Source organism: Dromaius novaehollandiae, chromosome 20 (genome assembly GCF_036370855.1).
Source record: "Dromaius novaehollandiae isolate bDroNov1 chromosome 20, bDroNov1.hap1, whole genome shotgun sequence".
Taxonomy (NCBI): Eukaryota; Metazoa; Chordata; class Aves; order Casuariiformes; family Dromaiidae; genus Dromaius; species Dromaius novaehollandiae.
In genome coordinates, this window is record NC_088117.1 from 1,385,232 (window position 1) to 1,410,250 (window position 25,019).

General features: G+C 40.2%; 1 protein-coding gene across 1 annotated transcript; it reads right to left on the reverse strand.

Moving 5' to 3' along the window:
- Nucleotides 1–66: 66 nt before the first annotated feature.
- On the reverse strand, nt 67–24,405 carry MAN1B1 (mannosidase alpha class 1B member 1). The gene is made up of 13 exons (XM_026106211.2): nt 24,157–24,405; nt 21,626–21,734; nt 20,849–20,985; nt 19,733–19,896; nt 17,869–17,978; nt 15,702–15,887; nt 13,294–13,442; nt 12,473–12,661; nt 11,298–11,488; nt 10,494–10,614; nt 7,447–7,644; nt 6,977–7,108; nt 67–6,053 (listed from the first exon to the last, which is right to left on the reverse strand). The coding sequence occupies exons 1-13, from the start codon at nt 24,289–24,291 to the stop codon at nt 5,850–5,852; spliced, it is 2,025 nt and encodes a 674-aa protein (XP_025961996.2). The 5' UTR covers nt 24,292–24,405; the 3' UTR covers nt 67–5,849.
- Nucleotides 24,406–25,019: the final 614 nt, after the last annotated feature.

Genomic DNA, 25,019 nt, shown 5'->3' on the forward strand with positions numbered 1-25,019 from the left:
CTGTCACTCAGGAGCTGAATGTCAGGTACCAGTAAGGCGCATTTCCAATTAAGACATCTTCAAATCTTTTTAAAATAAATTACAAGTTTATTAAAGTGTGTGATATAATTTCATGGCTTGGTAGTATAACCAAAGATAAAAAAGGATAGTTCTCACCTTTCAAGGTGTAATAAATTCATCTTTGCACATTAACAGGTGGATTCTTACCTACTGGAATTACTGTGTACCAATAAATATTAGCATAACTGCAAAAATACTACACCACAGTAATCGATTGAATGTCTTAGTTGATCAATTTACAGTGATTTATACAGGGTAGGGGGAAGCCTCCCAGGTCATCAAATGCTAACATTACTTATACAGGCAAAGTCACAGCATTGCTTCGACTTCTATTACATTGCTCAAAAACAAGGCTTTGTATTAAGTATTTGCACTTCTATGTCCTTCCTGCTATCACAGTACAATTGGTTCCCAGAGCTACTATGTCAGTCACTGATGTTATTTCACAATATTCAGGTGCTGACAAAAGGTTTTTGCATAAAACCCACTTACCGCTCCCCTGTTCTTAAGCACAGAATAGCAAAGCCTCTCCCCCACTCCCACACTGGGTAGGAACAGATAAGGTCCATTATTGAGATCTTTCAGATATTTACAAACAAAGAACAAAAGACCTGATTAGTCAAACTGCACCCCCAGAAAGCAGAAATATTTTAAGACTATTAATGGAACTACAATCCTCACTAAGACTTGAATCTTCTGCATTCACGCTGTAGGAAAACCTGGGTAAGAGCTTAAGTGTCCCTTTTGTTCATCCTAAAAGTCAGGCTTCAGGTTTGTTGCAGCTATGGCTTATACAATGTTCCCACTTGCAACCTGACTGAGGTGCTAAAACCAAGACTTTTCTGAATTGAGATCTGCTATCCTATAGCAATTATTCAGGACCAGCACCCCAGGAGAAAGATGATGATGGTGGATATCTCCACAGACAAAGAGGATTACTTCTTGTTTATATTGCCTTTCTAACATCCCTAACTCCTGCAAGCAGGCTTCCTAATTAAACCAACCCAGTGAGGATCTGCCTGAGATTTACAGTGCATTAAAGCACCCAAGTTCAGTATAAGTCTCTTGGAAAGTATTCTCCAAGTTACCAACTTTGGACAGTGGCTTGTTTTGTGCCTTTGAGTGAACAGATGCTTAGGTGTTTTTTGACCTTCCAGAGGGATACAAGTTCTTCAATCTTATAACTATGAAGTTAAGGGATTCTACAGATCTGTTATTCTCTTCTTGCAGATACTGCTCACACCAAAGGAATCAGTGTAGTCTAAGAAACACAAATCAAGTGTTTGATTTGTACAGAAGGAGGAATACTAAAGGCTTTCAGATACTATGGCAAAGGGATAAGCAAAGATACACGTGGACTTCAAAGCATAACAGACTTGCATGCAGATGAAAGATGAGCATTGCTGAAAATAATTACAAATAGATGCTTCAAAAACTTTGGAGATGTCTGAAATGAATGCAGCAAGCTTCTATAAACAGCTTTGAAGCCTTTGGCAAGGAAGAACAGGATCTAAGCGGAAAATGCTGGTTGTGGGGTGCTCTGTGAGCTGGAGGGAAGAATCCAACCAGAACAGTCACAGTTCTTGCATGTCTTGAAAACAGCGCTGATGACTGAACACAAAAGGAAAGTGGAATGTAAGCAGGCAATAAGTGATAGGGAGCACCATCCATGGATGAAGCCCCCATAAGGATTTCAGATCCATAGCAGCAGTACTGTTGAGAAGAGGTGTGTATTATTCATCACGTACCAGCACAGAAAGCATAAGGCCAAGACAGGAACATTGCACAAAATAGTAAAAACTGTCTCTGGTCATATATCTTTCAATCAGAGCTTGAAACAGAACGTTAAAGTTAGCAGGTTTCCCTGGGAAGTTGAAGGCATCAATTTCAGTAGAACATGTTTGGTTTTTTAGCAAAAGCTGAGGCATCCAGACTTTGAATTTGCCAATAGCCTCTAACAATACCTCAGAGAGACCAAAAAAAAAAAAAAAAAATCCAAACCATTTTTCCTCAATCCAAAAAAAAAAAAAAAAAAAAAAAAAAAAAAAATCAGGAAACTCTTAACTCTTCCATAGCAGCAACAAGCTTGCCAGATAGCAGCAGAGAGCTAACCTGTCGTGTCACGCTGAAAACTGAGTGTGGCATTGGAAATAAGGAGCTGCTCTGCCTGCAGGATTATTTCTGGGAGAGCATAGCTGAAGCAAATAACTATAGTTTTAAAGGGCAGGAGAAAAGCACAGCACTGTTTAACATATTAGTTGCAAAAACCTGTCCTGTCTGCAATCCCTCATCGCTGCAGTATCACACTGAAATAGAATTGGAAACAAAGCTGGTTTTCTACCTAGTATTTAAAGGAGTGAACACAGCTCTATTTGAGTTTAGCATGTAATGCTGAAAATCTTGCTAACAGACACTCATGTGAAACATGGAAGGGCCCCTGTAAGCACCTTGAAAAACTCCCAATTTCCAAGACTGGTAGCAAGGCTGCAGTTCTGAAGTGATTAGAGATTAGATGCTTAGATGTGCTTCCATCCAGCTCCCTAATTAACTTTGAGCAAAAAGGTACATATTTTTTCTTTCTGAGCTCTGACAAACTCCAGAGTGTGAGGTTTCCAAGCTCTGTAGCTGTGTGGTACTCTATAGCTGTGACCATACCCGTTTCTGCTTCTCAGTGAAAGCATAAATGAACGGTGTAGCTGGGTGGGGGTTTTTTGTTTGTTGTTTTTTTTTAAATTAGGCAAGGCACTCAAGCTCTTGGAGAGAAACCAAGGCAGCTCTCTGTGCAAAAGGGCAGGATCAGTGGATGAAGATGTGGCCTTTCCACAGCGTCCGGTGATCTAAGCATCAGAAGCGTGCCACGTTGAAATATCGAGATGGATTATACACCCTGCAGTTAAGGCTTTGGTTCAAAGAACCACAGAGTACCTGAAGGAAAACTTTCCAGAGATGTACAAAGGTCCTGTTCGGCTGGGGGGAGATGCACAGTGGAATTGAGATGGGCCATGAATTTCACAGGCTAATCTGACACAACCTATCATGTTAAAGAAGTAAAAATATATTAGCAATTAAAGTGACTGCAGAAGAGCAGGAAGAAGCAGGTGAGCTTTTATCAGATTATTTAGGTTCTCGGCATTTCACGTGCGATGCAGGAGTCTGAAACAATCATTTGTTTTCAACACTAAGCAGAGAGTTGAACAATAATAATTTCAAATTTAAAGGACGGGGACAATAAAGCTGTATTTTGCAAAGAGAGCTCAGTTTCCTAGGATGAATTAGGTAGAGAAGAAATCAGACCCTGCTCAGGTAAAAGACAAAAACTGCATTTGGAAAGGGAAGATTTATTCTTCCCTTTTACTCATTCTGAGGCCAATTAATTCCACGTCTTTTTACTCTCAAGCCAAGTGAGAGACAGAAGGGAGTTATAACACAAGCTCCACAGTGCCATTTGTAGGGCTGACCAGTTTTTAAGACTAACACAGGACTTCGACAGTAGATGTTTGGCGAGTATTTTTAAACGTATCCCGTGTTCTAAGAATTTGCTCTTTATTCCTGTTTAGTAAGGCCGTCATATAGGTGAAACACCTCCACACTCTGGAATTCTTGTAGCCCATAGCAAAATCAGCAATGAGGGGTTCAATACTAGCTTCAATCGAAGGCACAAGGCCAAAGCAGCAAAAGTGAGCAGAGGCTAAGCAGTCTCACTGAGTTGGTTTCCCCCTCCACAACCTCTCTTTTTAACCCGTCGGCTTTTAGCCAAAGCTCAACTCCACAGTAACCCCATACCTGCTCCACAGAGTTAAGAAAACACTGAAGGTGTTTCCTCCTACATTTCAATGGCATTTTCCTTCTTTACTGTTATGACAAAGAAAACAAAAGCCTTAGTAACAAATCAGTTGTTCAGGCTATGACTCCTAGATTCCACTGCACACTTAAGTGAGAAACTTCAGCTATTTCCAGGGTTACTCGTGGTGTTTGAACTGGAGGAACACCAACACTCTGCAAAACCCAGGGTCTCTTTGATGACAAAGAATGGTAAAGTTAAATAATGTGTAAAAAATTCTCAATTTCCGTAAGCCATCATTAGTAAACGGAATGACAAATATTCTTTAAGAGACTTAAATAGTGGTCCAAAGGGTAACTTCTGACTCCAGCAAACAGGATTGATCAGCGTAAAACAAATAAAGATGTAGCTTACTTAACAAAACAAAGGTTACAGATATTGTAAAACACATACAACCCCCACATCTACTGGAAAATTAACTGTTATAGTCAGATTTATATTATTTCTGTTTCATAGCCCCAGACTTGGAGGGGACTGGACTTCATTCTCACTGCCACGCACCTGCATATAACTTCCCACGGCTCCCAATAATAGGGGGAAGAACATTTTGGTGAGAACAACCTCTTTAAAAATATGAAAAAGCACATTTTTGAGAACTTATTACTGAACACAGAACTGTTCAAGTAGCTACAAAATCAAAAGGAAATGCACTTTAGAAAGCTAATTTCAAAATTTATGGTTTAAAACCTATTTGCACATGTAAAAACGAAAGACCCCAGGGCTCTGGTAAGATTCCTTTATAAACAGATCTGTGGTCTGCTTTCCCTTCAAGGAACTAAACAGACTTCAGTAAGTCTACTGGGACTAGGAACTGCCATAATATATTTAGACTGTCTGCTTTTAATACTACTGATGAAAATGCTTCCACCCAAGGTAGTGCTAAGAAAAAACAAGAATTGCAAATTTCTCCTCAGTTAAAAAAAAAAAAAAAAAAAAAAAAAAAAAAACAGAAAAGCATGAATGTTGCTGTACAATTGTAAGCCTGTTTTAAGCCAGCAAACATCTTAATATGCAAGATCTGGACAGGAAGGGATGGAAGGAGGTTGAGCTGGAACTATATCTAATGTGCTCACAAGCTTTCCCAGTGCCCAACCTCACAAAGCAGCTTTCAGTCAGAATACCTGAGTCTAACTGATGCAAATAATATATAAAACACATGTGTAGTTTCACTTGTTTCACATTGTCTCCTGCATTCCTGCAGATAAGTTAAAAAAACTGCAACACCTCTACAAAATTATATACCACTTTGAGCCAAACCAGCAGCAAATTTTCTACTTAACTTTCCATCATTCATTTCAGCCACAGCTTGAACAGACTGTTCAAAGTGCTCTAGAAAATTAAGATACTGTACGACAGGTGCTTTGCTGCAACTTTCTTCTGCTAGCGTAATGCAGCATAGCTCAACAGTCTGGAATGAAATCAGAGTATCAGTAACAACACCGATACCTTCGCTTTTACCTGGGACAATGGTACAGTTCATTGGTTATTCCACTTACCACTTGAAACACTACAGGTTCTTACAAAGGAATGGTACCATAAACCAAGTGTTTCAGTACGTCCAGAATAAACCAGAAATCTATCCTGTGCTGTAAGACAGCTTGCTGCATTCCTGATATTTAATTACCATTTAGTAAGACTGACAAGTGAGTTCTGGTTCACCAGAGCCCAGTGAATGTCATGGTCCACATTACAATTATTCTCTCGACCTAATCATCAATGCCAGGCAAAGCAGCTTAGCATGGCACGGTTTGTCCATCCCCAAACTAAAGCGCAGGGGGTAGATTTAAGACTGACGAGATTTCTCTAAACCAGAGATGCTTTCCCAACTGTTTTGTTCATTCATTTTAAAACAAGAAAGGTGCAAATACAGCATCTCTCTTCAAACCCTGAAAAGTAAAGTGACTTGAAGATAAAAATGCCACCATTGGAACATCTACTGACACCAAGTCTATGCTGGCATCCAAATTGGAAGTGGATGAGCTTCTGTGTTAAATACATATTTGTCAAGGTTGATTAAGTCTATGTCATCTGAAAACAGCAAAAACATGTATTTGAGCGTTTCCCCAAGGAAGAAGCTCTCCATCTTATCTCGTGGCTCTGGATTACTGGGATTCTGGACGTTGTTAATGGAAGTATAACCGCCCGTAGAAACCTGTGTAAAGAAGCAGAAAATTTGTATATTTCTGTAACCTAAAAAATTATTTTCTCCAAAAGCATCTGAATGTTAATTAAGAAATGAAAGTACTAAGAAGCAGAATTACTTAAGCTACTAAGTACTTATTTTTCATGTATATATAAAACTTACTATGAAAAAAAAAAAAACAGTACACTTTAAAACACTTTACCATACAAATCACTAGAATAAAATGGAAAAAAATGTCCATTTATGCTTAGTGTAAAAGCAGCATCACAAAGAACATCACACAGAAATTTCTGGAGAAATGTTTAGGAAGCAAATACTGTAATTTCTACATTAGAGTTAGTCACAGTACCACACCTATTCTTTTAAGAACAGATCATGGATATTTAATGACCACTAGCATCTGGATCGCACTTTCACAGTGCGTCAAAGGGATTGCTCCATGATCACTGTACTCAATGAATAAAAAATTAAAAAAAAAAAAAAAAACCCTCTAGGCCTACTGAAACATTAATGCTATTTTGTGGCAGGTGGGGTTTGGGTTTTTTTCCTGGAAACTTCAAAGTGTTCTATCAATCCAGCCAGACCTCTCTCAACTTTTGAATCCTACAAAGATGACAGCAGAGATTCTGATAGCTAGCAAGAAGACATACAGACACTTTGATAATCTGTATAGAGCATCTTCATTTTAATCTTGTATTATATGACAAGTTCCATCCCTTAACGTACTAAGTATTTAGTGTAGCATAAACTTTAAGAACCAAAAAAAATCAGTTCATGCAGTATCTTAATCTCCCCACAGGATATTTGATGACTCTTGAAAGACAGCAAGTTTTAGAAGTTCTTGGGCAAGACAGAGTGAGAGAGAGAGAGAGAGAGAGAGAGAGAGAAGATACAGTCCTGAAAAAAAGGAGGTCATTATAGGCTGACCTTACCCGTGTATACTTATTGAAGTTTTGCAAGATTTCCCAGCCCCAGTCTTGGTATTTCTTATCTCCGGTGAATCTGTACATATAAAAAAGGCTTTCCACAGTTTCCGGTCGCAGCAAGTTATGCCTGTCTGCAGGCTGCAAGAGGAGGAGAAAAAGAAAAAAATCAACACATGAATAATTCAGATAGGGAGTTTCCTCCAACACACATGCAGGGAGATAGTGTGATCAGACTGGTATTTCCCATCTCCATATATCCCAAATGATTTATTAGACATAATTCAGCTTCTAAATACATTACAGTGGTCATTAAAAAAAAAAAAAAAAAAAGCTAGGGTACACCTGCAAAGCTGTTCAGTAAGAATAGAGGACATCACTGATGTCCTGCGAAGTGTTTCAACAGCTGAATAAAGGACAGAACTAACTCAAGACACAACTAGACATCAAATTATAGTTCAGGTCAACTAGCTGTTCACCTTGATTTCCACATCTTTGTGGCCCTTTTGTGCATGAAGATTGAAGTGTACGATCTCTGGACTCAGGCCTGTCTCCACTTGCACATACATCTGGTAACAGGTTTCTATTAAGGCCTCAGCCAATTTCATATGATCAGCAGTCAATCCGTTGTGAGCTCCCAGTGCCAAAGTACCAGGCAAAAAGCAAACCAAATGATCCTGCAAGATAAGACAACTCTTACTGGAAAAAACAAACAAATCAACTAAAGTAAAATGAGTATTACATTTCAGGTACCAACATCTCAAGGGTAAATTTTTAAGAAACTGATGTAATGCAGGCAGCATTATTACAGGGACTTTCCAAATTTGAAAAAGGTACAAGACTGTGCTTGCTTTTTTATAGTTATGACGAATTATTGAAAACAGGAAAGGTTTGATGTAGGGGGAAGAGAGAGTCTTTTGGTTTACCAGAAGTGTTCTTTTAATAACACTTCATTAAAAAAAAAAAAAAAAAAAATCATCTCAAGGTTTCTCAATACAGGCAACTAAGTCAGGGACAAACTGATCATCATCTGAACTTAAAAATTAAAAAGGGAATACAAATACCATTGCAAAATTAGTCTGTAAAAAGAAAATAATTTGAGACACCATTTAAAACACATCCTAGCATATTTCGAAGATTGACTGTTCTCAGAAAAATATCTGTGATGATAGTAAAACGTTTAGTGATCCCGAGTACTTAAGCCATGACACCCAGAACAAACAGAGAGGAACATGATAGGGAAAGTTAAAATAACCCTGTGACATAAGAAATATATTTCTCAAGTGTCAATATTTTAAAACACAAACCGAGGCGAGACCACAGGGAGATCGGAGCTAACCACAGAAAACAAAGGGGAAAGGGGAGAGGTCCTCTGAAGGAGATTTACAGTAATGCTAAGATGATTGTTTCAGAGAGTAATGAAAGAACAACAGTAACTGGAGAGAGAAAACAGCTTTTATTTCACCCACTGATACAACTGAAAAACAATGACAAGCTTTCAAGCCTATTTCTGCCTGAAAGCTTGCCCCTTTCTTGCAACTTGAGAAGGGGTAATAGCTTTTCCTTATCCCAAACATCTATAGAGCATCAAAGCTACAAAAGTACTGTTCTTGTACAGGGTCTGCGATACAGCTGGCTCCCATTCTTACCGCTAGCTCTCCGAGAATTACTGTCTTCTAGCTGGGTGCCAAAACCAGCAGACACCTTGAGCAAAACATCTTTGGCTCTCACATATCACAGGAAAGAGGTATTTGAGGATAATACAGTGCATGGTATTCATGCTCACTATCCCAACACAAAGCAGCAGCAATGAAAGGACTACAGGGACATTTCTTTCTTAGCTTTTGCATGCTATAGTAAACTGTGTTCAAAGGGCATGGGGAACAGTATTATCACAAGAACTGTGCAATATCGGCAAACAACCGAGATGAATTTAGTCACATTTCCAAGAATTTAACTAAGTCAGTTCATGAACACATCTGAGAACAGCATTATATCAAATGCCAAAAATTCAACTCCACTTAAATTCAATTTGCATTACAAGACTGATCATCCTCTTTCAGGGGCTAACCCACCGCTGGTGTTACGAGTGTAAGAATTACGCATTAGTGTCACATATAGAATTTTAAATAATTCTTACCATTCAAAATGAAAGCTCAGCTCTCATCACTCAAAAATATAGCGAAAAAGCCCCGGTGCGCAAACAGCACCTCTGTTAACCTCTTAGCACCTTGTCCAGTCCTACAAGAAATGGCTGAAGGTGGTGAGAGTCAACATAAACCTACGAGACTAACAACCTTCACTTTTCCAGTCAACCAGGGCAAGATACCTGTCAAGCCTTTTAGGCAAAGATAATCGATGAAACACCAAATCTCCCTGAGACAAAAGCAAGTGCATTCACTCATGCAGAAGCCTACAGCCAAGGAAATTAATTTCAAATGAATTCAATCTTGTCAGATTTTGAGGTGGGGGGAACCCCCTCTAACCAAAACCTAGACTCTGGTCTCACTAATAGCAGGCTGGGAAAGGCTTTGGGAAATTCAGATGCTAGAAGCACATGCTCAAGAACAGGTCTGAACATTTGGTAAACTAAAAACCCAGAAACCAGATGACTCAAAGAATTCACTGAAGTTCAATGCAGGTTGATTTGAAAAAAGTACCTGCAAGTTTACACATACGTTAATAATACACCACTTATCTTGCAAAAAAACCCACACACAATACTTTCACTTGCCTAAGATCTTTAACTGAGAAGAAAAAAAAAAAAAAAAGAAAGAAAGAAATCTTAAAGTGCATTCTAAAGAGAATAAATACAAAGATTAAGACCAGGGAGTTAAGCTCAAAAGTTCTCCCTACAGCCAAGAGCATGGTATTTCATTCACTAACCCTAAATGCAGAAAAAGAATCACATGTCCTGAATGGACACTACCATCCAAAATTCTCAGACTTTTACATCCAGTACACAGTATTAGACCACCTGCTCTTTTAAATGTAAATCTGAGAAGCCAGGTGTGAAAGCAACCACCTATTTTTGATTTGTGAAAAACACAAATAAATAGGCATTGCCTCATCAGTTTCAGATACAGCAATTGTATGAAGTTCACTACTGCAGGAACATAAATGGAATTTCTAGAGTGACTCAGAGAAGGAAATATAAGCCAAAGAGAAGGCCCCTGGTCTGCACAAGCAACCACTATCTGCAAACAAGTTATGAAGTACTGCCATTATACTGGTTATAGTCCTGGTTTTCTTTTAAAACAGGACTATACCAGCCCACAGACCTGCAGTAATCCTCCTTCCCCACATACACTTCAGTTTCTCCTTGGTACACCACATGTATGTGCAACCTCAAAAGCTGTTGCTACTCGTATTCCAGCAGCACAGCAAAGCCCTTGATTCACATATCCAGAGAACACGTCTTTGCTCAGAGAGCGACAGCCCAACAGCTGTCAAGGGTTGTATTAGGGGTGGGTGTGGGGAGTGTCTTTTTATTTAGTTATTTAAATAATGGAGGTATGCTCCTTACCATCTTGGCACTGAAATGGCCATGAGCAAGCTCTCCTACAAAGGTAAGCTTCTTAGGTTGTGATCTCTGAAGAAGATGCTTTTTCACTCCTTCTATGGCTCTCACATAGTCTTCCAACAGTCTGTGAATTAAAATCATTCCCAGTTAGCTCAAATACACACATTCAGAATAGGTTTAACCATGGCTGATGTTCCACGCAACCCTTTAGAAGACCATTCTTTCTGTCTAAAAAATGATATTTAATTAAATACAAAAACTGACAAAAACTGAAAGTCACCATCAACTGGGAATTAACTATAGCTACCATGCAAGTACTGTGGTGTAAGAAAACCCTGTTGAATAAGTCCATTTGATGTTGACAAAAAGCCATGATTCATGATCCCAGAGACAATGGTTCTCAGTTTACAGTCAAAGTACAGCACAGAAAAAGCAGTGACACAAACTTGCTTTGTAGAGTTGCATCTGGAATTAGACACCACTGGTGAAACAAAGCGTCGCTGGTGTTTCCAAAGGCAGTGTAAGTATGTTCCACATCTACTGCAAGGACTTAATTCTCGTTTCCTGTCTGCAACCTTCCACACACCTGATGCACTAAAGAAGAGAAGCTTTGAGACTAAGCTCTGTCCTCTTACATCAAATTACCACAGATTCTCTTTTTTACCTAGCTTGCTGTTAAAAACTCAGCGATATCTTTAGTGGACTGTTGGGTACATAGCTTATTATTCTTTAAGCAGCAAACTACAACAGAAAGTTTTCTAGCTTGCACCATTCTCACACTAAATACGAAGAGTAGAAAGAACTTACTCATTTTCTTTTTTCCCACCCTGAATCCACTGCTTGAGCAAATATTCATAGTAGCTGTCAGCTCTGGCTCCCAGAGTATAGACACCCAGGTGAGTGAACTGCCCACTATTGGTGTTTATGAACATAGGCACTAGTCCATCATTTTTCCCTGAGAGGGTATGAACATGCTTCATCACCTCATCTACAGCTTTCTACAAGGAGAAAAAGGAAAAAAAACATACATTGAATGTAAATTACATATATAAATGATACACAAAACTGTGACAAATAACCTCAGGCCAACAACAAATCTTTAACTAGTCTTCCTCAAATTAGCATGATGGATATCAAGTTCAGCTCATACAATATATTAAATACAGGATTTCAAACTTTGACTCTCAAAATACAATGGTCTGGGTACATTTAAGTGCTCCGAGATATTTGTAACCATTTCCTCCCCTCACACAAAGCTCATCTATATTCCTCAGTAAGTGCTGTAAGTCTACTCTAAAGGCAGTACTATGCCATGGGACAACCATCTTTATTTACTGATATTTGCAAACTAGGAATACAGCTAAAAATAACAACTCCATGAACCATGCTGTAGTTAGTTTCTTTAAATAACTGCACTTCTTTTAAACATGAGCCATGAATACATATTGTTTTAAATAAAGAAAAAATTGCTAAATGAAAAGGACAGTGGAAATTATTCTTGTTCTCTGGAATTACTCATTTCAACTAACTTTCCCTTATAATGGAACCTTCTACAGGGCTCAGATCTAGTGATTTCACATTTTAGTTAAGTTCCTTGGAGGGCTCAGGGAGGACAACACCATGGTTTTATTCTTAGCATTTACAAAAGGGCAGCCAGGAACCTCACACCAAATTCTAACAATATTAAGCAAGGCACAGCTTAATAGCCCTTTTTTAGCTTCGTATTTTTTCAAAATCTGAAAACCTAATATCAGATATTAGGTTTGATAAATCTGATAACCTAGTATCAAAGTTATTATTAAAAATTATTCACCTCCACTATTACCTTTTGTTATTTAAGAAAAGAATTGGAATGATTTTTTTCTATTCCTTTCTTCATCCAGCGCTTCACAATTCATTTAACATCACTGAGAGCTCACACAGACCGTGTGCATTAAAGGTGGTACTGTACATGGGGGGGGAATTGACTGGTTCTCCCATACCTGGAATTTCTCATCTCCGGTGAGACGAGAGAGCTCCCTAAACTCCAGCTGAATGCTGGTCACCTCTGCCACCGTGCTGTCAGATGTCCATCGAGGTGGATGTGCAGTGCCTCGGCCAATGTTGACATCCGAGTAAGGTACCTTGGAGGGTGTGTTGAATGCTGGCATAAGCCTGCTCCCAATGTCTTTCTAAAGAAAACCCAAGAGCAAGGGACAGAAAAAAAAAATCTTTACATTTTCTTTCAGCAAGCTGGCAGAAAAAAAAAAAGGCGACACCATCTTAGTTTTAGATGGTACAAGGAAGTAAAAAATTAAAAAGGATCATGGACATATTCACAGTAAGGACTACCGAGTTTCCACCTTGTTCCCAGTATCGTATGCCTTAGTTTATTCTGCAAGCCCTAAACCACATGATTTAATTCTGAAATCATTGAATCTGCAGCTAGATGAGCACTAATTTAAGGAGATGGCTGATAGCTGTTAAGATACACGGAAAAGGTGAAAAAGACAACTAATACTCTTTTCCAGCTATTTATTTTCTCTTTTCCTTCATGAATTTTCTCATTATGCTCAGCCCTTTCTTAACTAAAAACAGGCATATCTATAAGTATGCCTAATAAAACACAGCAGGGCTCTGATGTTACTCAGGCAGCAAACAAAGGCACAGGCTAATAAGATTAAAAATGAATACTCTCCCATTGTTTTAAAGAAGAAACAGATGAAAAAAACGGTAACATTTAACTTTCTGATGAATCTTCCCTCATCTTTGCCCAATATAAGATACATATTCCACTTTCAATTGTAAGACTCAAATCACTCACTGCTTTTTCCAGGAAGAGGCTATCTCCAGAGAGATGGTAGGTGCTCAGCAAGCCCCCGAGGATACGAATAGTGCTCTCAAAGAGGTTCACATCCACATTTTTATCAAATACTAAGTCATCTGCTACCCATTTTCTTGCTTCTTCAAACTCTGCAAGACATAAAAGGAAGATCTATGATGAACTTCCAGCATGTTCCAAGCACCAGACTAGAGACATTACTATTCCATGTATCCAAGGTAGTTACTCATTACCATATAAGAGATCATAATCTTAAGCAGAAAAATAAAATGAAGAGCACATGCGGGGAAAATTCTTAATTCTTATTTAGTGTGCAACAGAGTATACAAAGAGAAACACCCAGCAAAATAACAAGCTCCTACTAGTTTTAAATAAATAAATAAATCTCCATGAAAATCATCTAGACACGGAGATCTTTCAAGCCCATCCATTTGATTGGACAATCAGTTACGCTTCCACAAAAGCCTTTTGATCTTTAAAATGAAGTCTTTTTAAGCCAAAGCTGTTATCTGTCAACATAACAGATAACACTTTCAATTAACAGCCATTAATGCCTCCAGCCCAGCAGTGTCCTGGGGAGCCTGCCTCCTACTTCAGTACTTAACCCACAAAATCTACAGGCATCAAAGATAAATGGTGTCTAAGACAGTCTGCAGGTTTTTTCCCCCAGAAACAGAAACGGTTCTATAACACACAACTAATTCAAAAAGGAATGGAAAAAAAGAGACTTCAGATTTGACAGCAAGCTGTTCAGCAGTATCTCTCAGTGATTGCTTTTTCACAGGCTCTGGTGAGTTAGCGGATGCCTCTACCACCACTTAGGGCTAAGCTACTTCAAACCATTTCACGCCTGCCAGAGAGAAAAGCCCGTCTCCAAGAACAACCAGTTCCCCAGAAATGCAAGGTATTGCACAGGAGACTAACTCTCAGTGAAAGGATGCCTCTGCGCCCTCACAAGGAAAAAACCTGCAACTCCCGTTCCTGTGTTTTAAGAATAAAATCTGAGATAGCTTATCCTGAATTGAACAAACTGTTTTAACTACACAAGCCAGGAAAATTTACGCAGCTTTGTAAATTCTGGGTTTTCTTGGATGTTGGGTAAACATGCTAAGTCTACTGAGATGAGCCACAGAAGAAAATCTGTGTTGTTAGACATTATCACTATCCAGCAACATGATACAATAGAAAAATAAGGTCCTCTTCCACAAGAGCTTTAGCATGCATCAGCTTGTAAGAAAGATGAGCAGCCCCAGACAGAACTTTCATTTACATAGTATCTGTTATTCAGAAGAAACCCCAAGAGCTTTCTAAAGCAATCAGCAAAAGAACTGCTATAAAATATGAAAAAGCCTTCAACTAGAATCCATTTTCAACACATTAAATCACTAATAATTTATTTTAAAAACTCTACGCAGTTCACAATTTTTTATTAAAAAAGCAGCACCCTGTCAACTTGAACAAACTTCAAGATAGCCTGCTTAAGCCTAGAGCTGGTGACTCATGCTGTGGAAACGATTTAATATTTTACATGAACACAAACTTCAAAGGTAGAAAAGAAAGAAGTGGGAAAAACTTATACTGTTCATTGCATCCTTACTTGCAGCTCCGATCTTCCTGTCTTGACAGAAAAAAAAAAAAAAAAGCATCCTTTCTAAAACTATACTAAGGGGGCTGTCTACTAAAGTTGAACAGACCCAGGTCCAGAAATTTTAAAATACTGCTTTAAAAAAGAAAAAAAAAAGAAAAAGAAAAAAACCTGCCTGAAGACTAATTAAGCAAGTAGTTTCTTGCAATAGAATTGCAGAATTTTTGGCTTAGTTTTTAAAATCTGTTTGAAAGTCTTCTAGAAACAGAGTCACTTCCACAATGAACCGTGAAAAAATACTCACGGTACAGTAGTTCAGGAAAGAAGTATGGAACACTCCCCTTCTCCCCTCGCTGACTCCTTAGAGAAACTAACCTCTTAAATCTAGATAGTGAATATTGTTATGAGGTGCCATAAAACAGAAGCAGGAGAGCCCAGGCTAATGACAAAGCTGACAGGTAGAAAGCCTATGGTGGCTGTATAATGCCACAAAGATAACACCAGAGATTTAGTACAGAAACAAACTCAGGTGGCCTACTAATCCACTCCTCAATTTCTAGCAGAAATATCCACAGTTATACATAATTTGTTTGTGGCTCAAATTCTTATCCAAGAGCAAAAGTATCCTTCAATATGTTTAGGTTCTTTTACATACATATTTACCCTCATAGGAAAACTAAATTCATCACCAACACATAATCAGTGTTCTCTTCAAAGAAGTCTGAGCATACTGTCTGAAGAGATAATAAGGAATTACTTTAGAGAAAGTGAGAAAGAGAGAAAAAAAAAAGGAAAAAAAAATTACCTTCTTTTAAGCCTAAAATCCACATGGTATCCAAAGCATCGATTAAAGTAAGCCCAAGTCCAAACCACTCACTGTAAGATTTGGACAAAGGCTTCAGTTCATCATGTCCCCAGGCAAACTCCTTATAGCCTTTCCAGGCATGGCGGAATGCTTCTATGACAGCCATCTGACGTTCATTTATGGGCACTACAAAAGGAAAAACAACACCTGGTTTAAGACTTCCACAGTGGAGTTATACAGCCATACCAAACATCGTTTTGCTGAATTCTACCTCAAATCGAGGGGTTTTTTTTCCCCTCCAAAATTAAGTGATCAATGGAAAGGAAAAACCATCATCAAGTTATTCTTTTTCAGTACAGCCTTTTCTCCATGGAATAAGCAGTCAGTATTTCTAGTCAGCAGTTCAGCCAAGTGGAAACAGAGATCTCTCCCTGACAAAAAAAGCAATTTCTCCAAATACAACATTAAAATGATCATGTGCATAATTGCTTGATGAGATCATTAAAGCTCAAATACTTGAAAGTCAGGATATACCAGAATTAAGATTACCTAATCAACTGTAATTCAGCTGTTGTATACATATGCTTTAAACTATAGTCCTCAGCTAATTTACTACATATCATTTTTTCTGCATCTTCCATGCCTTATTCATTCCTTTCTGCTAAATTAAGCCAGCTCCACAAAATGATTTCTCTTGAATTTTTCATTTAAAAAGAAAGGAAAAAATTGACATTTTCTAACTTGGGCAAAGCCATGTCTTTTTCCATTGTTCTACTACTCAAAATGGTTGAAATTTATGTTTGTGATTTACTATAAAAATTGAGCCTGTGTTACACATCCAGCATGAAAATTGTCAAACACATTAGCTGAAGTTTAGCAAATTTATAAGCTAATGAAGAAAGAATTTTAGAGTGGAAGACATCAAGCAGCATAAGTAACCCCATTTATATTTAACTAACACAAGCCAAATACATCACATTGTATTATTCCAGTGTCTGGGTTTATCATGGCAGAATTTCCTCGCATGAACCTGGAAAGCAGAACAACAGGTTCCACAAGGATGGCAAATGCAAAAACAACTGTAGCTTCCTGGTGAGCCCTAAAAACAGTTCAGCTTAATTCAAGGAGATAGTGCCTTTTGTTCTGCAATCCAGGGAAAGTAAAACCACTGCTGGAAAAGGAAACTGTTCTGTTCAAGCTCTCTCTCTTTAAACTATTTTTTCCTGGAGAAGAGATGGGCATGTCTGCCTCTTCCCAGAGGACAGATTTCAAAGTTTTGGTACTAAAATTTATTTTCAATGCCACTCTAATTGTTTAAGGTAAGCAAAAAAGTGGGCAAGACAACCCAAATGGAGCGTATGCCCTCCATAAACAGAAGAGGAAAAAGAAAAAGAAAAAACAGCGCATATGTTCAGTGCCCATTCTTCTGGTTTCTCTTCTATAGGTTGAAAAGATAACAATGAGGGAAAGCATACAAAATTCACAAGATAAAGGATGAAACTGAGGGCAGATCTACAATCCCCTAAAACATGAAGAAGTTATCTTCTGGAAAAGCAACAGAGAAGCCCCAAATCAAAAGGCTCTCTAGCTTGGGATCACCTTGCTTCAAAATCTCAGTGGAAACAATGTTGCTGCAAAAATATATAACATGGGGGGAATATGCTCATAAATTTTCATATAAGTAAACAGCTTATACACCTTCGCAGCTATGGTCCTGGTAACAAAAATGAAAGAGGACACCCAACACATTTTTCAGAAGCAGACAAACACTCTAGGAGAGGAGAGAAGTAGCAGTGAGCTGCATGAAATGGGAAGTATAGCATGCACTCTGTAACTTTCAAACACAGAGTCACATCAGATAAGTTGCACTTAGGCATCAAAATATTCCTTATTCAATACTGAGAACTGAGACTGCAATTCAACCAAAATTCTGAAAAAGTTTAACAAGCATGTAGGCTGTCATTGCAGAATAAAGACACTGAAAGGCTTTGATGTTCTAGGAACATAATCTCTTCCTGTACAATTTTTCCTTCCTATGCCCTTCTCCCATCAGATTTTTTTTTCCTGTGAATTGGGGGGGAAAAAATGGTACGGGGGCAGAAGAAGGAATTGCACAACTTCGATTGTGAAAGTCAGAGATAAAGGTATCTTTAACTATGCTACTTACCTGGTTCTTTCTGGCTTTCAGCTTCCATAGATGAAGGTTTTTCTGGTTCCTTTATTTTACTAGAAGGAGGTTCAGTGCTTTGGTCAGGTTCTATCACTGCTCCTCTCCAGCTGCAAGATACAAGGAACTGAAATTAACGCTTAATTTGATTACAGAAAATTGCACAGATGAACGAGACTTGCCTGTGTATTTCCTATTTTTCACTACATTTAATGAAACATCAGTTGGATTTTGTATCAAAGATCAAAATAACTGTGTTACTCACTAGTTAATTGTTTAGTTCAAAGAAAAAGTCATTGGCACCAGAGAAATTCTACTGAATTAAGAAATGTGTCTTATAGCTTTTGGGATTTTATTAAATATCTTGGCAATGGAATTTAACAAAGAAATTTTAATACATATGGAAACATCTGAGATTGCATTTGAAGTATTTTGTTTCATTTCAGAACTGTAATGTTCAGAGGAGCCACTAACACTAAATTAGCACTGTACAAATGAACATCATTAAGAACTCATGAATAAGCACAAAGGAGTAGCCAGTTAAAGTACTTGCTTTACTACCAAGGGGTTCACAAGCCTTTCCTACCAACAGAGAAGCATAAAACAATTGAAAGAAGTTTTATTAAGAACCTTTTGAAGGAAAACTCTTTCAGAAAGGACCTCGGGTCCTGCCAGGTTCATGTCAAGATCAAACAATCTTGACCATGCTTAATAAATACATACGTTAACTTTGAGTTCATGATATACCTGCTAAGGGACCTTGGCTTATGCAACCTTTAAAGGACATACTGTTTACAGTTAGCATACCTTATGACTTGCATAAATCCAATCATTTCTTTTTCTTACCTTCACTCTTAAAATTTGTAACAAGTCTTTGCTGTGCTATAACTGTTTTCCTAAGTTCTCCTAATTGTTACTACTGGTTTAAGTCTACCAGCAATAGCATCAGCAGAGAAACAGGAACAATACTCAAGTCATTCTGAGAGCGTTCAGATAATCCTAATAGCCAAAACAGCATGCTGATGCAAGCACAAATCTGATGCTATGATCAGTTGAGCTGTGTCAGTGCTGACAAGGACACAAACGAAGTCTAGCACTCTCACATCTTAAGCATCTCTGCTGAACTTCTAGTAGTCTTTTCTATTTCAAAGTTGCATCCCTTCAGTTATCCCCAAATCAAAAGACTTCCATCAGTAATATCCTTGAGAATTATATCTTTGTATCAATATAATCAAAGCATCATAGGTCCCTTTGATAAAGCATTTATTTTATCTGCATAAAGGTGCTTTGAACTGGTACGACTAATCCCTTTTCAAGAAAGGGGTAAGCATATCTTACACAGTTACATCTACACAGCTACACATCTACAGCTTCTGCCAGTTTCGCTTGGGCTTGCTTCATTTACTGCCATCATATTCCTAACCGACATTGTGATACTGGTATAATTTTTGAATCTAGGCCAGGGCAAAGCCACCTGTGACAGTATTATTATACTGATACTGGTATGTTCACATTTTCCACAAAACAAGTGGAAGAAATCTACACGCACTGAAAATTCTCCATGGTATGAACAGTGTATAAATGCATTAGAAACAGACAGTCTAGCAGGGCTCCAAATCCTCTCTGGAGTTCTATAACACAAATAATATAAACAGAAAAGCTGCACATTTTCCCAAATTAAATAAATCAACCCAGCATGTCAAGAGCTGTCAGGCAAGACTGAAGAACACACATAAAGAAAAAAAAAAAAGTCAGCCAACACAGACAACAAAAAGGCCTTACAATTTTTGCTGCAACGTCCAATGGATGCTGCAAAGAAGAAAACAAAATGAGAAAAGCTGTAACCTGATGGAAATATTTCTACCTGATAACAGATTTCTCCGTTTTCTCTTCCTTATCAGCCTGGACTGGTTCTTCTACAACCTTGTTGGTATCACGTTGGGTCTTTAGCCTCATGTCCCTCCGTGGTGGCTTGATCTGAAGATTAGGAGGACCACGTCGGACATGAGGCAGCTTTGGCTGCTTCTTCTGAGAAAATAAAGGAAAAAAACAAAATCAAGATGTGCTTGGTATTTGCAGAGTTCATACATCCCAATTCATAATTCAAAGCATTCCCATGTTACATATAACCTCAAAAAAATCTTATTTTGATATCATCCCACAAATTCTGCCTTGAATGGAAGGTATGCTGAAGACCTTGCCTGATTTGTTTGTTTGTTTTTAAACTTTTGGTAAAACTACCCAGTTGTTAAATCTACACTGACAAATTATCTTTAATTCACACTATTTCTACCAGATATGAAATTACCATAAGGCATTGTCAAAGGAGCATAAAGATATTTGATTTCATTTTACTAGGTACAGTAAATTTTTATTAGAATTAGCAAGAATTCAGTGTGACATTGTATCCTACGTCTCATATTCAGCCATGCACACTATTTAGGCTCCTGGCAACTGCAAGACTGACATCTGGAGCACTCTACAGCATTAAAAGTCCAAACAAATTACAGCAGGAAAGTGAAGCCTCAAGTAACAGGTCAACGTGACCTAAAGCTCTTCACTCCTAGATGTATCAGTGATTAAGAAAAAGCACACTGAACGCTTAACACTACTAACAAAACAAGAGCATATACTACATATAAAGATTCCTGCTACACCTGCTTCCACCCAGTGCCTCCTAAATGCTTACACTATTCAGCAGCATTCATATTAAAGAAATGACTCCTTCAGATAGAATAAGAGAATTCCCAGGAACCCCACACGGTCCCTCTTCTTTCAATTCAGTCTGCATACAAGTTAAAGCCAACACATATTATACCATAACCAAAGCTCTTCCTGAGAGGATATCATTCCATCCAGAGAAAATTTTTATTGCAGGCTATAATTTCTTTTTCCATGACAACTGTTGGAACCAAGCACTATTTGCAGCTTTCACAAATTCTTTGGCAGGTTTATAAAAACTCATTTCATCTCATGGTACCTGAGGTGAAAGCTCTGGGTAGTCTCCAAGGTTGGCATCTGCTTTCTGAGGTGCTGGCAAAACAGCTGGATTTGCCAACTTTAGCCCAGGAATTTCTGGTTCTATTCTCTGATCGTCCAATGATTTGTTTGTTAGACCTAGACACACGAAAGCACAGGGAATTAACATTGGGAGTTCACAATTTAGACTCCAGCTAGAAATTTATGAATAGTCAGCTACATTCACATACTATCTGCACATCCAAAAAGTGTTTCCATTTAAGAAACATTGGTAAATAAACACTGCTTGCTAGATACAAAGTGTCTTTTGGTATTAACATTTCCATAATATAAAAGGAGGCTGCTGAAGAGAGTATGCTTTTCTTTTTTATTTCAGCTTTTCAATTCAGGCAGCAAGATAATACCAAAGGTAAATGTGCCTTTACATTTCAGAAAGGCATGCAATTTAAAATCCAAAGAGAGGATTATCTTATCTTCAGTGTGTATATTTGGGTTACCAATATGTACGTACAAACACAATCAAAAAACATTCACGGTCTCCAAACCTTAATCAACAAAATGTGGCTGCTAGTCAAGATAAAGAACTAAAAAGGCATATTAAAAGCATTTCTGAGTAAGGATATCCATTGAAACACATCACATAAAATTATCTAACAACTACACTTTAATGAATGCACCCAGTCATTGTCAATACAAACTAAAATTAATTGCAAAAACTAAAACAATCTCTTAAATATAACACATATTCAGGTCATTCTGAGCCACACAGAGCACATACTTTTCCACGGCTCTCCCATGTTTGTATATGAAATGACTCCGCAGACTGCCAAGAAGGCAAACAGGAAGAGAATTACGCTCCGCTGTAGTCGCGACAGCTGCTTCCATTTCTTTGAGAAAGAAAATAAATAACAAGAAGAATATTTAGCATGACATTAGAGAGCCCACTCAGTCAAAAATAAACTCCTATCAGTTCATTCAGAGCAAGGCAAACAAAACTGATTAAGTTTAATTTTACCCTCAGTTTCCAACTGCAGAAGTCCATCACTTATTTTCTTTGATGACAGAACAGAAATATAACATGCCAGCATATGCCACAGTAGGCTCAGAGAAACAGAGCCACTTGCTGCAAGAACCTTAGGGACTGCCAAGTGCCAAGACTCCCAGAGAGAGCATCATCTAGAGCACACTGATTTCCATCACAACCTTTTGCTGTCTGACCTATGCATCTGCCCCGATGTAAATCTTGAAATGAGCCATGAGACTCTTTCATAATACTTTGCTAACCAGAACGGAAGAGATATGCAAAGTAAGAAACAAAAGAAAGTGGCGGGAAAACTAAGAATGGTATCGCAGCAAAGAAGAAAAGCTCAAAATAAAGCTAAAGACTGGTAATTAGGGAAGAAAATTTAGGCATTTTGCCTCTGACAAATAACCTTTGTGAAAATATCATCCAAACTAGGGCCTGCCACCACAAATATAGTCACCAACCTGCAGCAATGTGAAAGTGAAGTAAACCAACAGCACGATGAACAAGACAAGAACACAACATCCACAAGATTAGTACTGGGCAAAAACATGTTTTTCAAATGGATGCAAGTATTTATGACAAAACCACTAAAAGTCAGACATCGAATGCTACCTTAGCCTAACAGAGAAGCTTTTCCCATTTATAGCAGTTGGAATCTTTAACACTTTGATCTTAACTAACTGTTAAATTACTATTTTGTTAGTTTTCTAACAGTGCTATCCAAGTGCACCGCAGTAGCAGTCTGCTTCTAATGACTTGCTTTGGCATATGGCAAGGGAGGTTTCAGTGCTGACTATAGGAATAACTTCCTACAGTTCTCACCTGCTTAGTAAGAACCACAGATTGCACATATTTCAATGAGGAAATGTCAGTGTGTCCACACTGCAAAGGCCCACAATGTACATCTGTACATTATTACCGCTGATGGCACTGTGATCCTGCGCACTCTTCCTTACGCACACAGCAAAACGCTGATCCTGCTCATTCACCTTTGACTCTAACCGCACTGCCAGCTGTATCATGACCTCCCAATTTCAGAAGGATGCTTGCAAAGCCAGCAGCTCTCTGCTTACTCAGGGCAGAAAAGAGTCATTAACTCTGTACTTTATTCCTATCCATCCCAAGAACAAAGAACACATCCCCAGGAGTGCATTCATCAGCAACTTAGTTTTCTGGCAGATAAAGAATAAAGACAAAAGAAGGGTGAAATGTCTTGTACCTGGAAACCACAATCCTCGAACTGTAGATAGGAGAGGAGCTGCAGCCCTATGTCCCTAAAGGGACTGTTTATACTCTTAATCTGACCACATGTCAAGCCTCTACTAGGTGGCTATTCCTCTCCCCCCTTTTTGCAAAAGGGTGCAAGGTCACCTCCTGGAGTCACACCTGTCCGCGCTGTCTCTCCAACCCAAGACAGTCATCCCCATTCAAGCTTCCTGACCACTCCTTACCCCCAAACAGAAAATAAAATCACTTCCACACAGCCCTGCCAGCGACCTCCATTTGACGCTCAACCTTCCCACAGAAAGCGGAACCACTCCCTTTACTTTTCCAGGGCAGAGGACACGGCTTCTCTTCCAAGCCCCAAAATAGGGAGCAGAGATACCAAGTCCAAATCTCTCTTGCCTTCGCTCCTGTCCAGGGAGTGCAGTCCCCCCAACAAATCCCCTTCCCACCTCACCTGTAAAGGGCTGGATTCCTTCCCCAAACACACACCCTACTCTCCACCACTTTGCTCACAAAAACGGAGGAGGACGCAGCCTAGAGCACCCCCCAAACAGCCTGCAGCCCACCAGGCGGGGAGCAATGCGAACATCATCTCACGCCTGCCACCCCAACGCTGCTCTTCTCAGAGCCCCCGGTGTGGGACATGCCCCACAGTCTGGGGGCACCCCCACTGCCAGGTGCCCACAGCCCAGCAGCACCCCCTTGCTCCACAGCTTGGGGACAGTCAAACTGCCGGGGACCCACAGCCGGGTGCGCATCCCCCACTGCCCAGGGGCAACCCCATCTCCGGCTGCAACCCCCCAACGGCCCAGGAACCGCCCCCCCCCCCAGGTCCCAAAGCCCAGGACCCCCAGCGCACGGCCCGGGAGCACCCCATTGCCTGGGGCTCCCCCCACCCTGCCTGCGGGCACCCTCCGTTGCCGGGTCGCTATAGGCCAGGGCTCCCCCCACAGCCGGCAGCACCCCACGGCTGGGGCCCCCCTCAAAGTCAACAGCACCCCCACGGCCGGGGCCCCCCGCAGCCCTGGGCCCCCTCCCCGCCCGGCTGCCCTCACCCGCCAGCAGGAGCGCCGCCTCCAGGCCTTGCTGTTGTTGTAGCCACCAGCCCCCACCGCCTCCTCAGGGCTGAGGGTCACCGAGATGAAGTCCCGTCTCGGCGGCGAGGCGGCGGCGGCGGCCGCCGAGTACATGGCGGCGGCCTCAGGGGCCCCAGCCCGCCCCGCACTCCGCTCCGAGCCACCCGCCGCCCCGCGCGCTCGCCGCCATTATCCTGCAGCCTCCCGGCCACAGAGCGGAGGGGCAGAGTAGCCGCTTCCGGGTGCCGCTCTAGCCCGAGCGCACGGCCTCGGCTCTATAGCGCCCTTAGCAACGGCCTGCGGCTGCGACATGCCCTAGCAACGCCGGGCCTAGGCCGCGGTTTGGGCCGTTATGGCCTCGCAGTGCCCGGCCCGCGTCCCCTCTCCTCTCCCCAGGGCTCAAAGCCAGAAAAGGGAGCGAGCACCAGCATAAAACCTCTCAACAGCCTGTACCTGCATTGCCCCCGGGCCACAGCTCTGGCCTCCCCTGCTCGAGACGGTGAGCGCAGAAGAGGAATGGCAGCATGAGGCCCTGGGGCAGGTCTAAACGCCCTGCCGTCCACAGCACAGACCGGTGGGGCAGAGGGAGAAATGGCTGCCCCCAGCTAACATGGGTTTGCAATCTTGAGTGCGGACCTGGCTTGCCCACGGTGCATTGTTCTCCCTCATTACAGGGCAAGGAAGCACCACCTGTAGCTTCTCATCACACATGCGTTGGTAGTAGGGGGACCCTCAGGGCCAGCTCACAAGATTGCCAGTGGCCAAAAGCCACGATACACGCATCTTGCTGCAACCCAGCAGGGGATGGCATTTTCAGCGGGGGGGGTGGGGTTGTCCTGAGT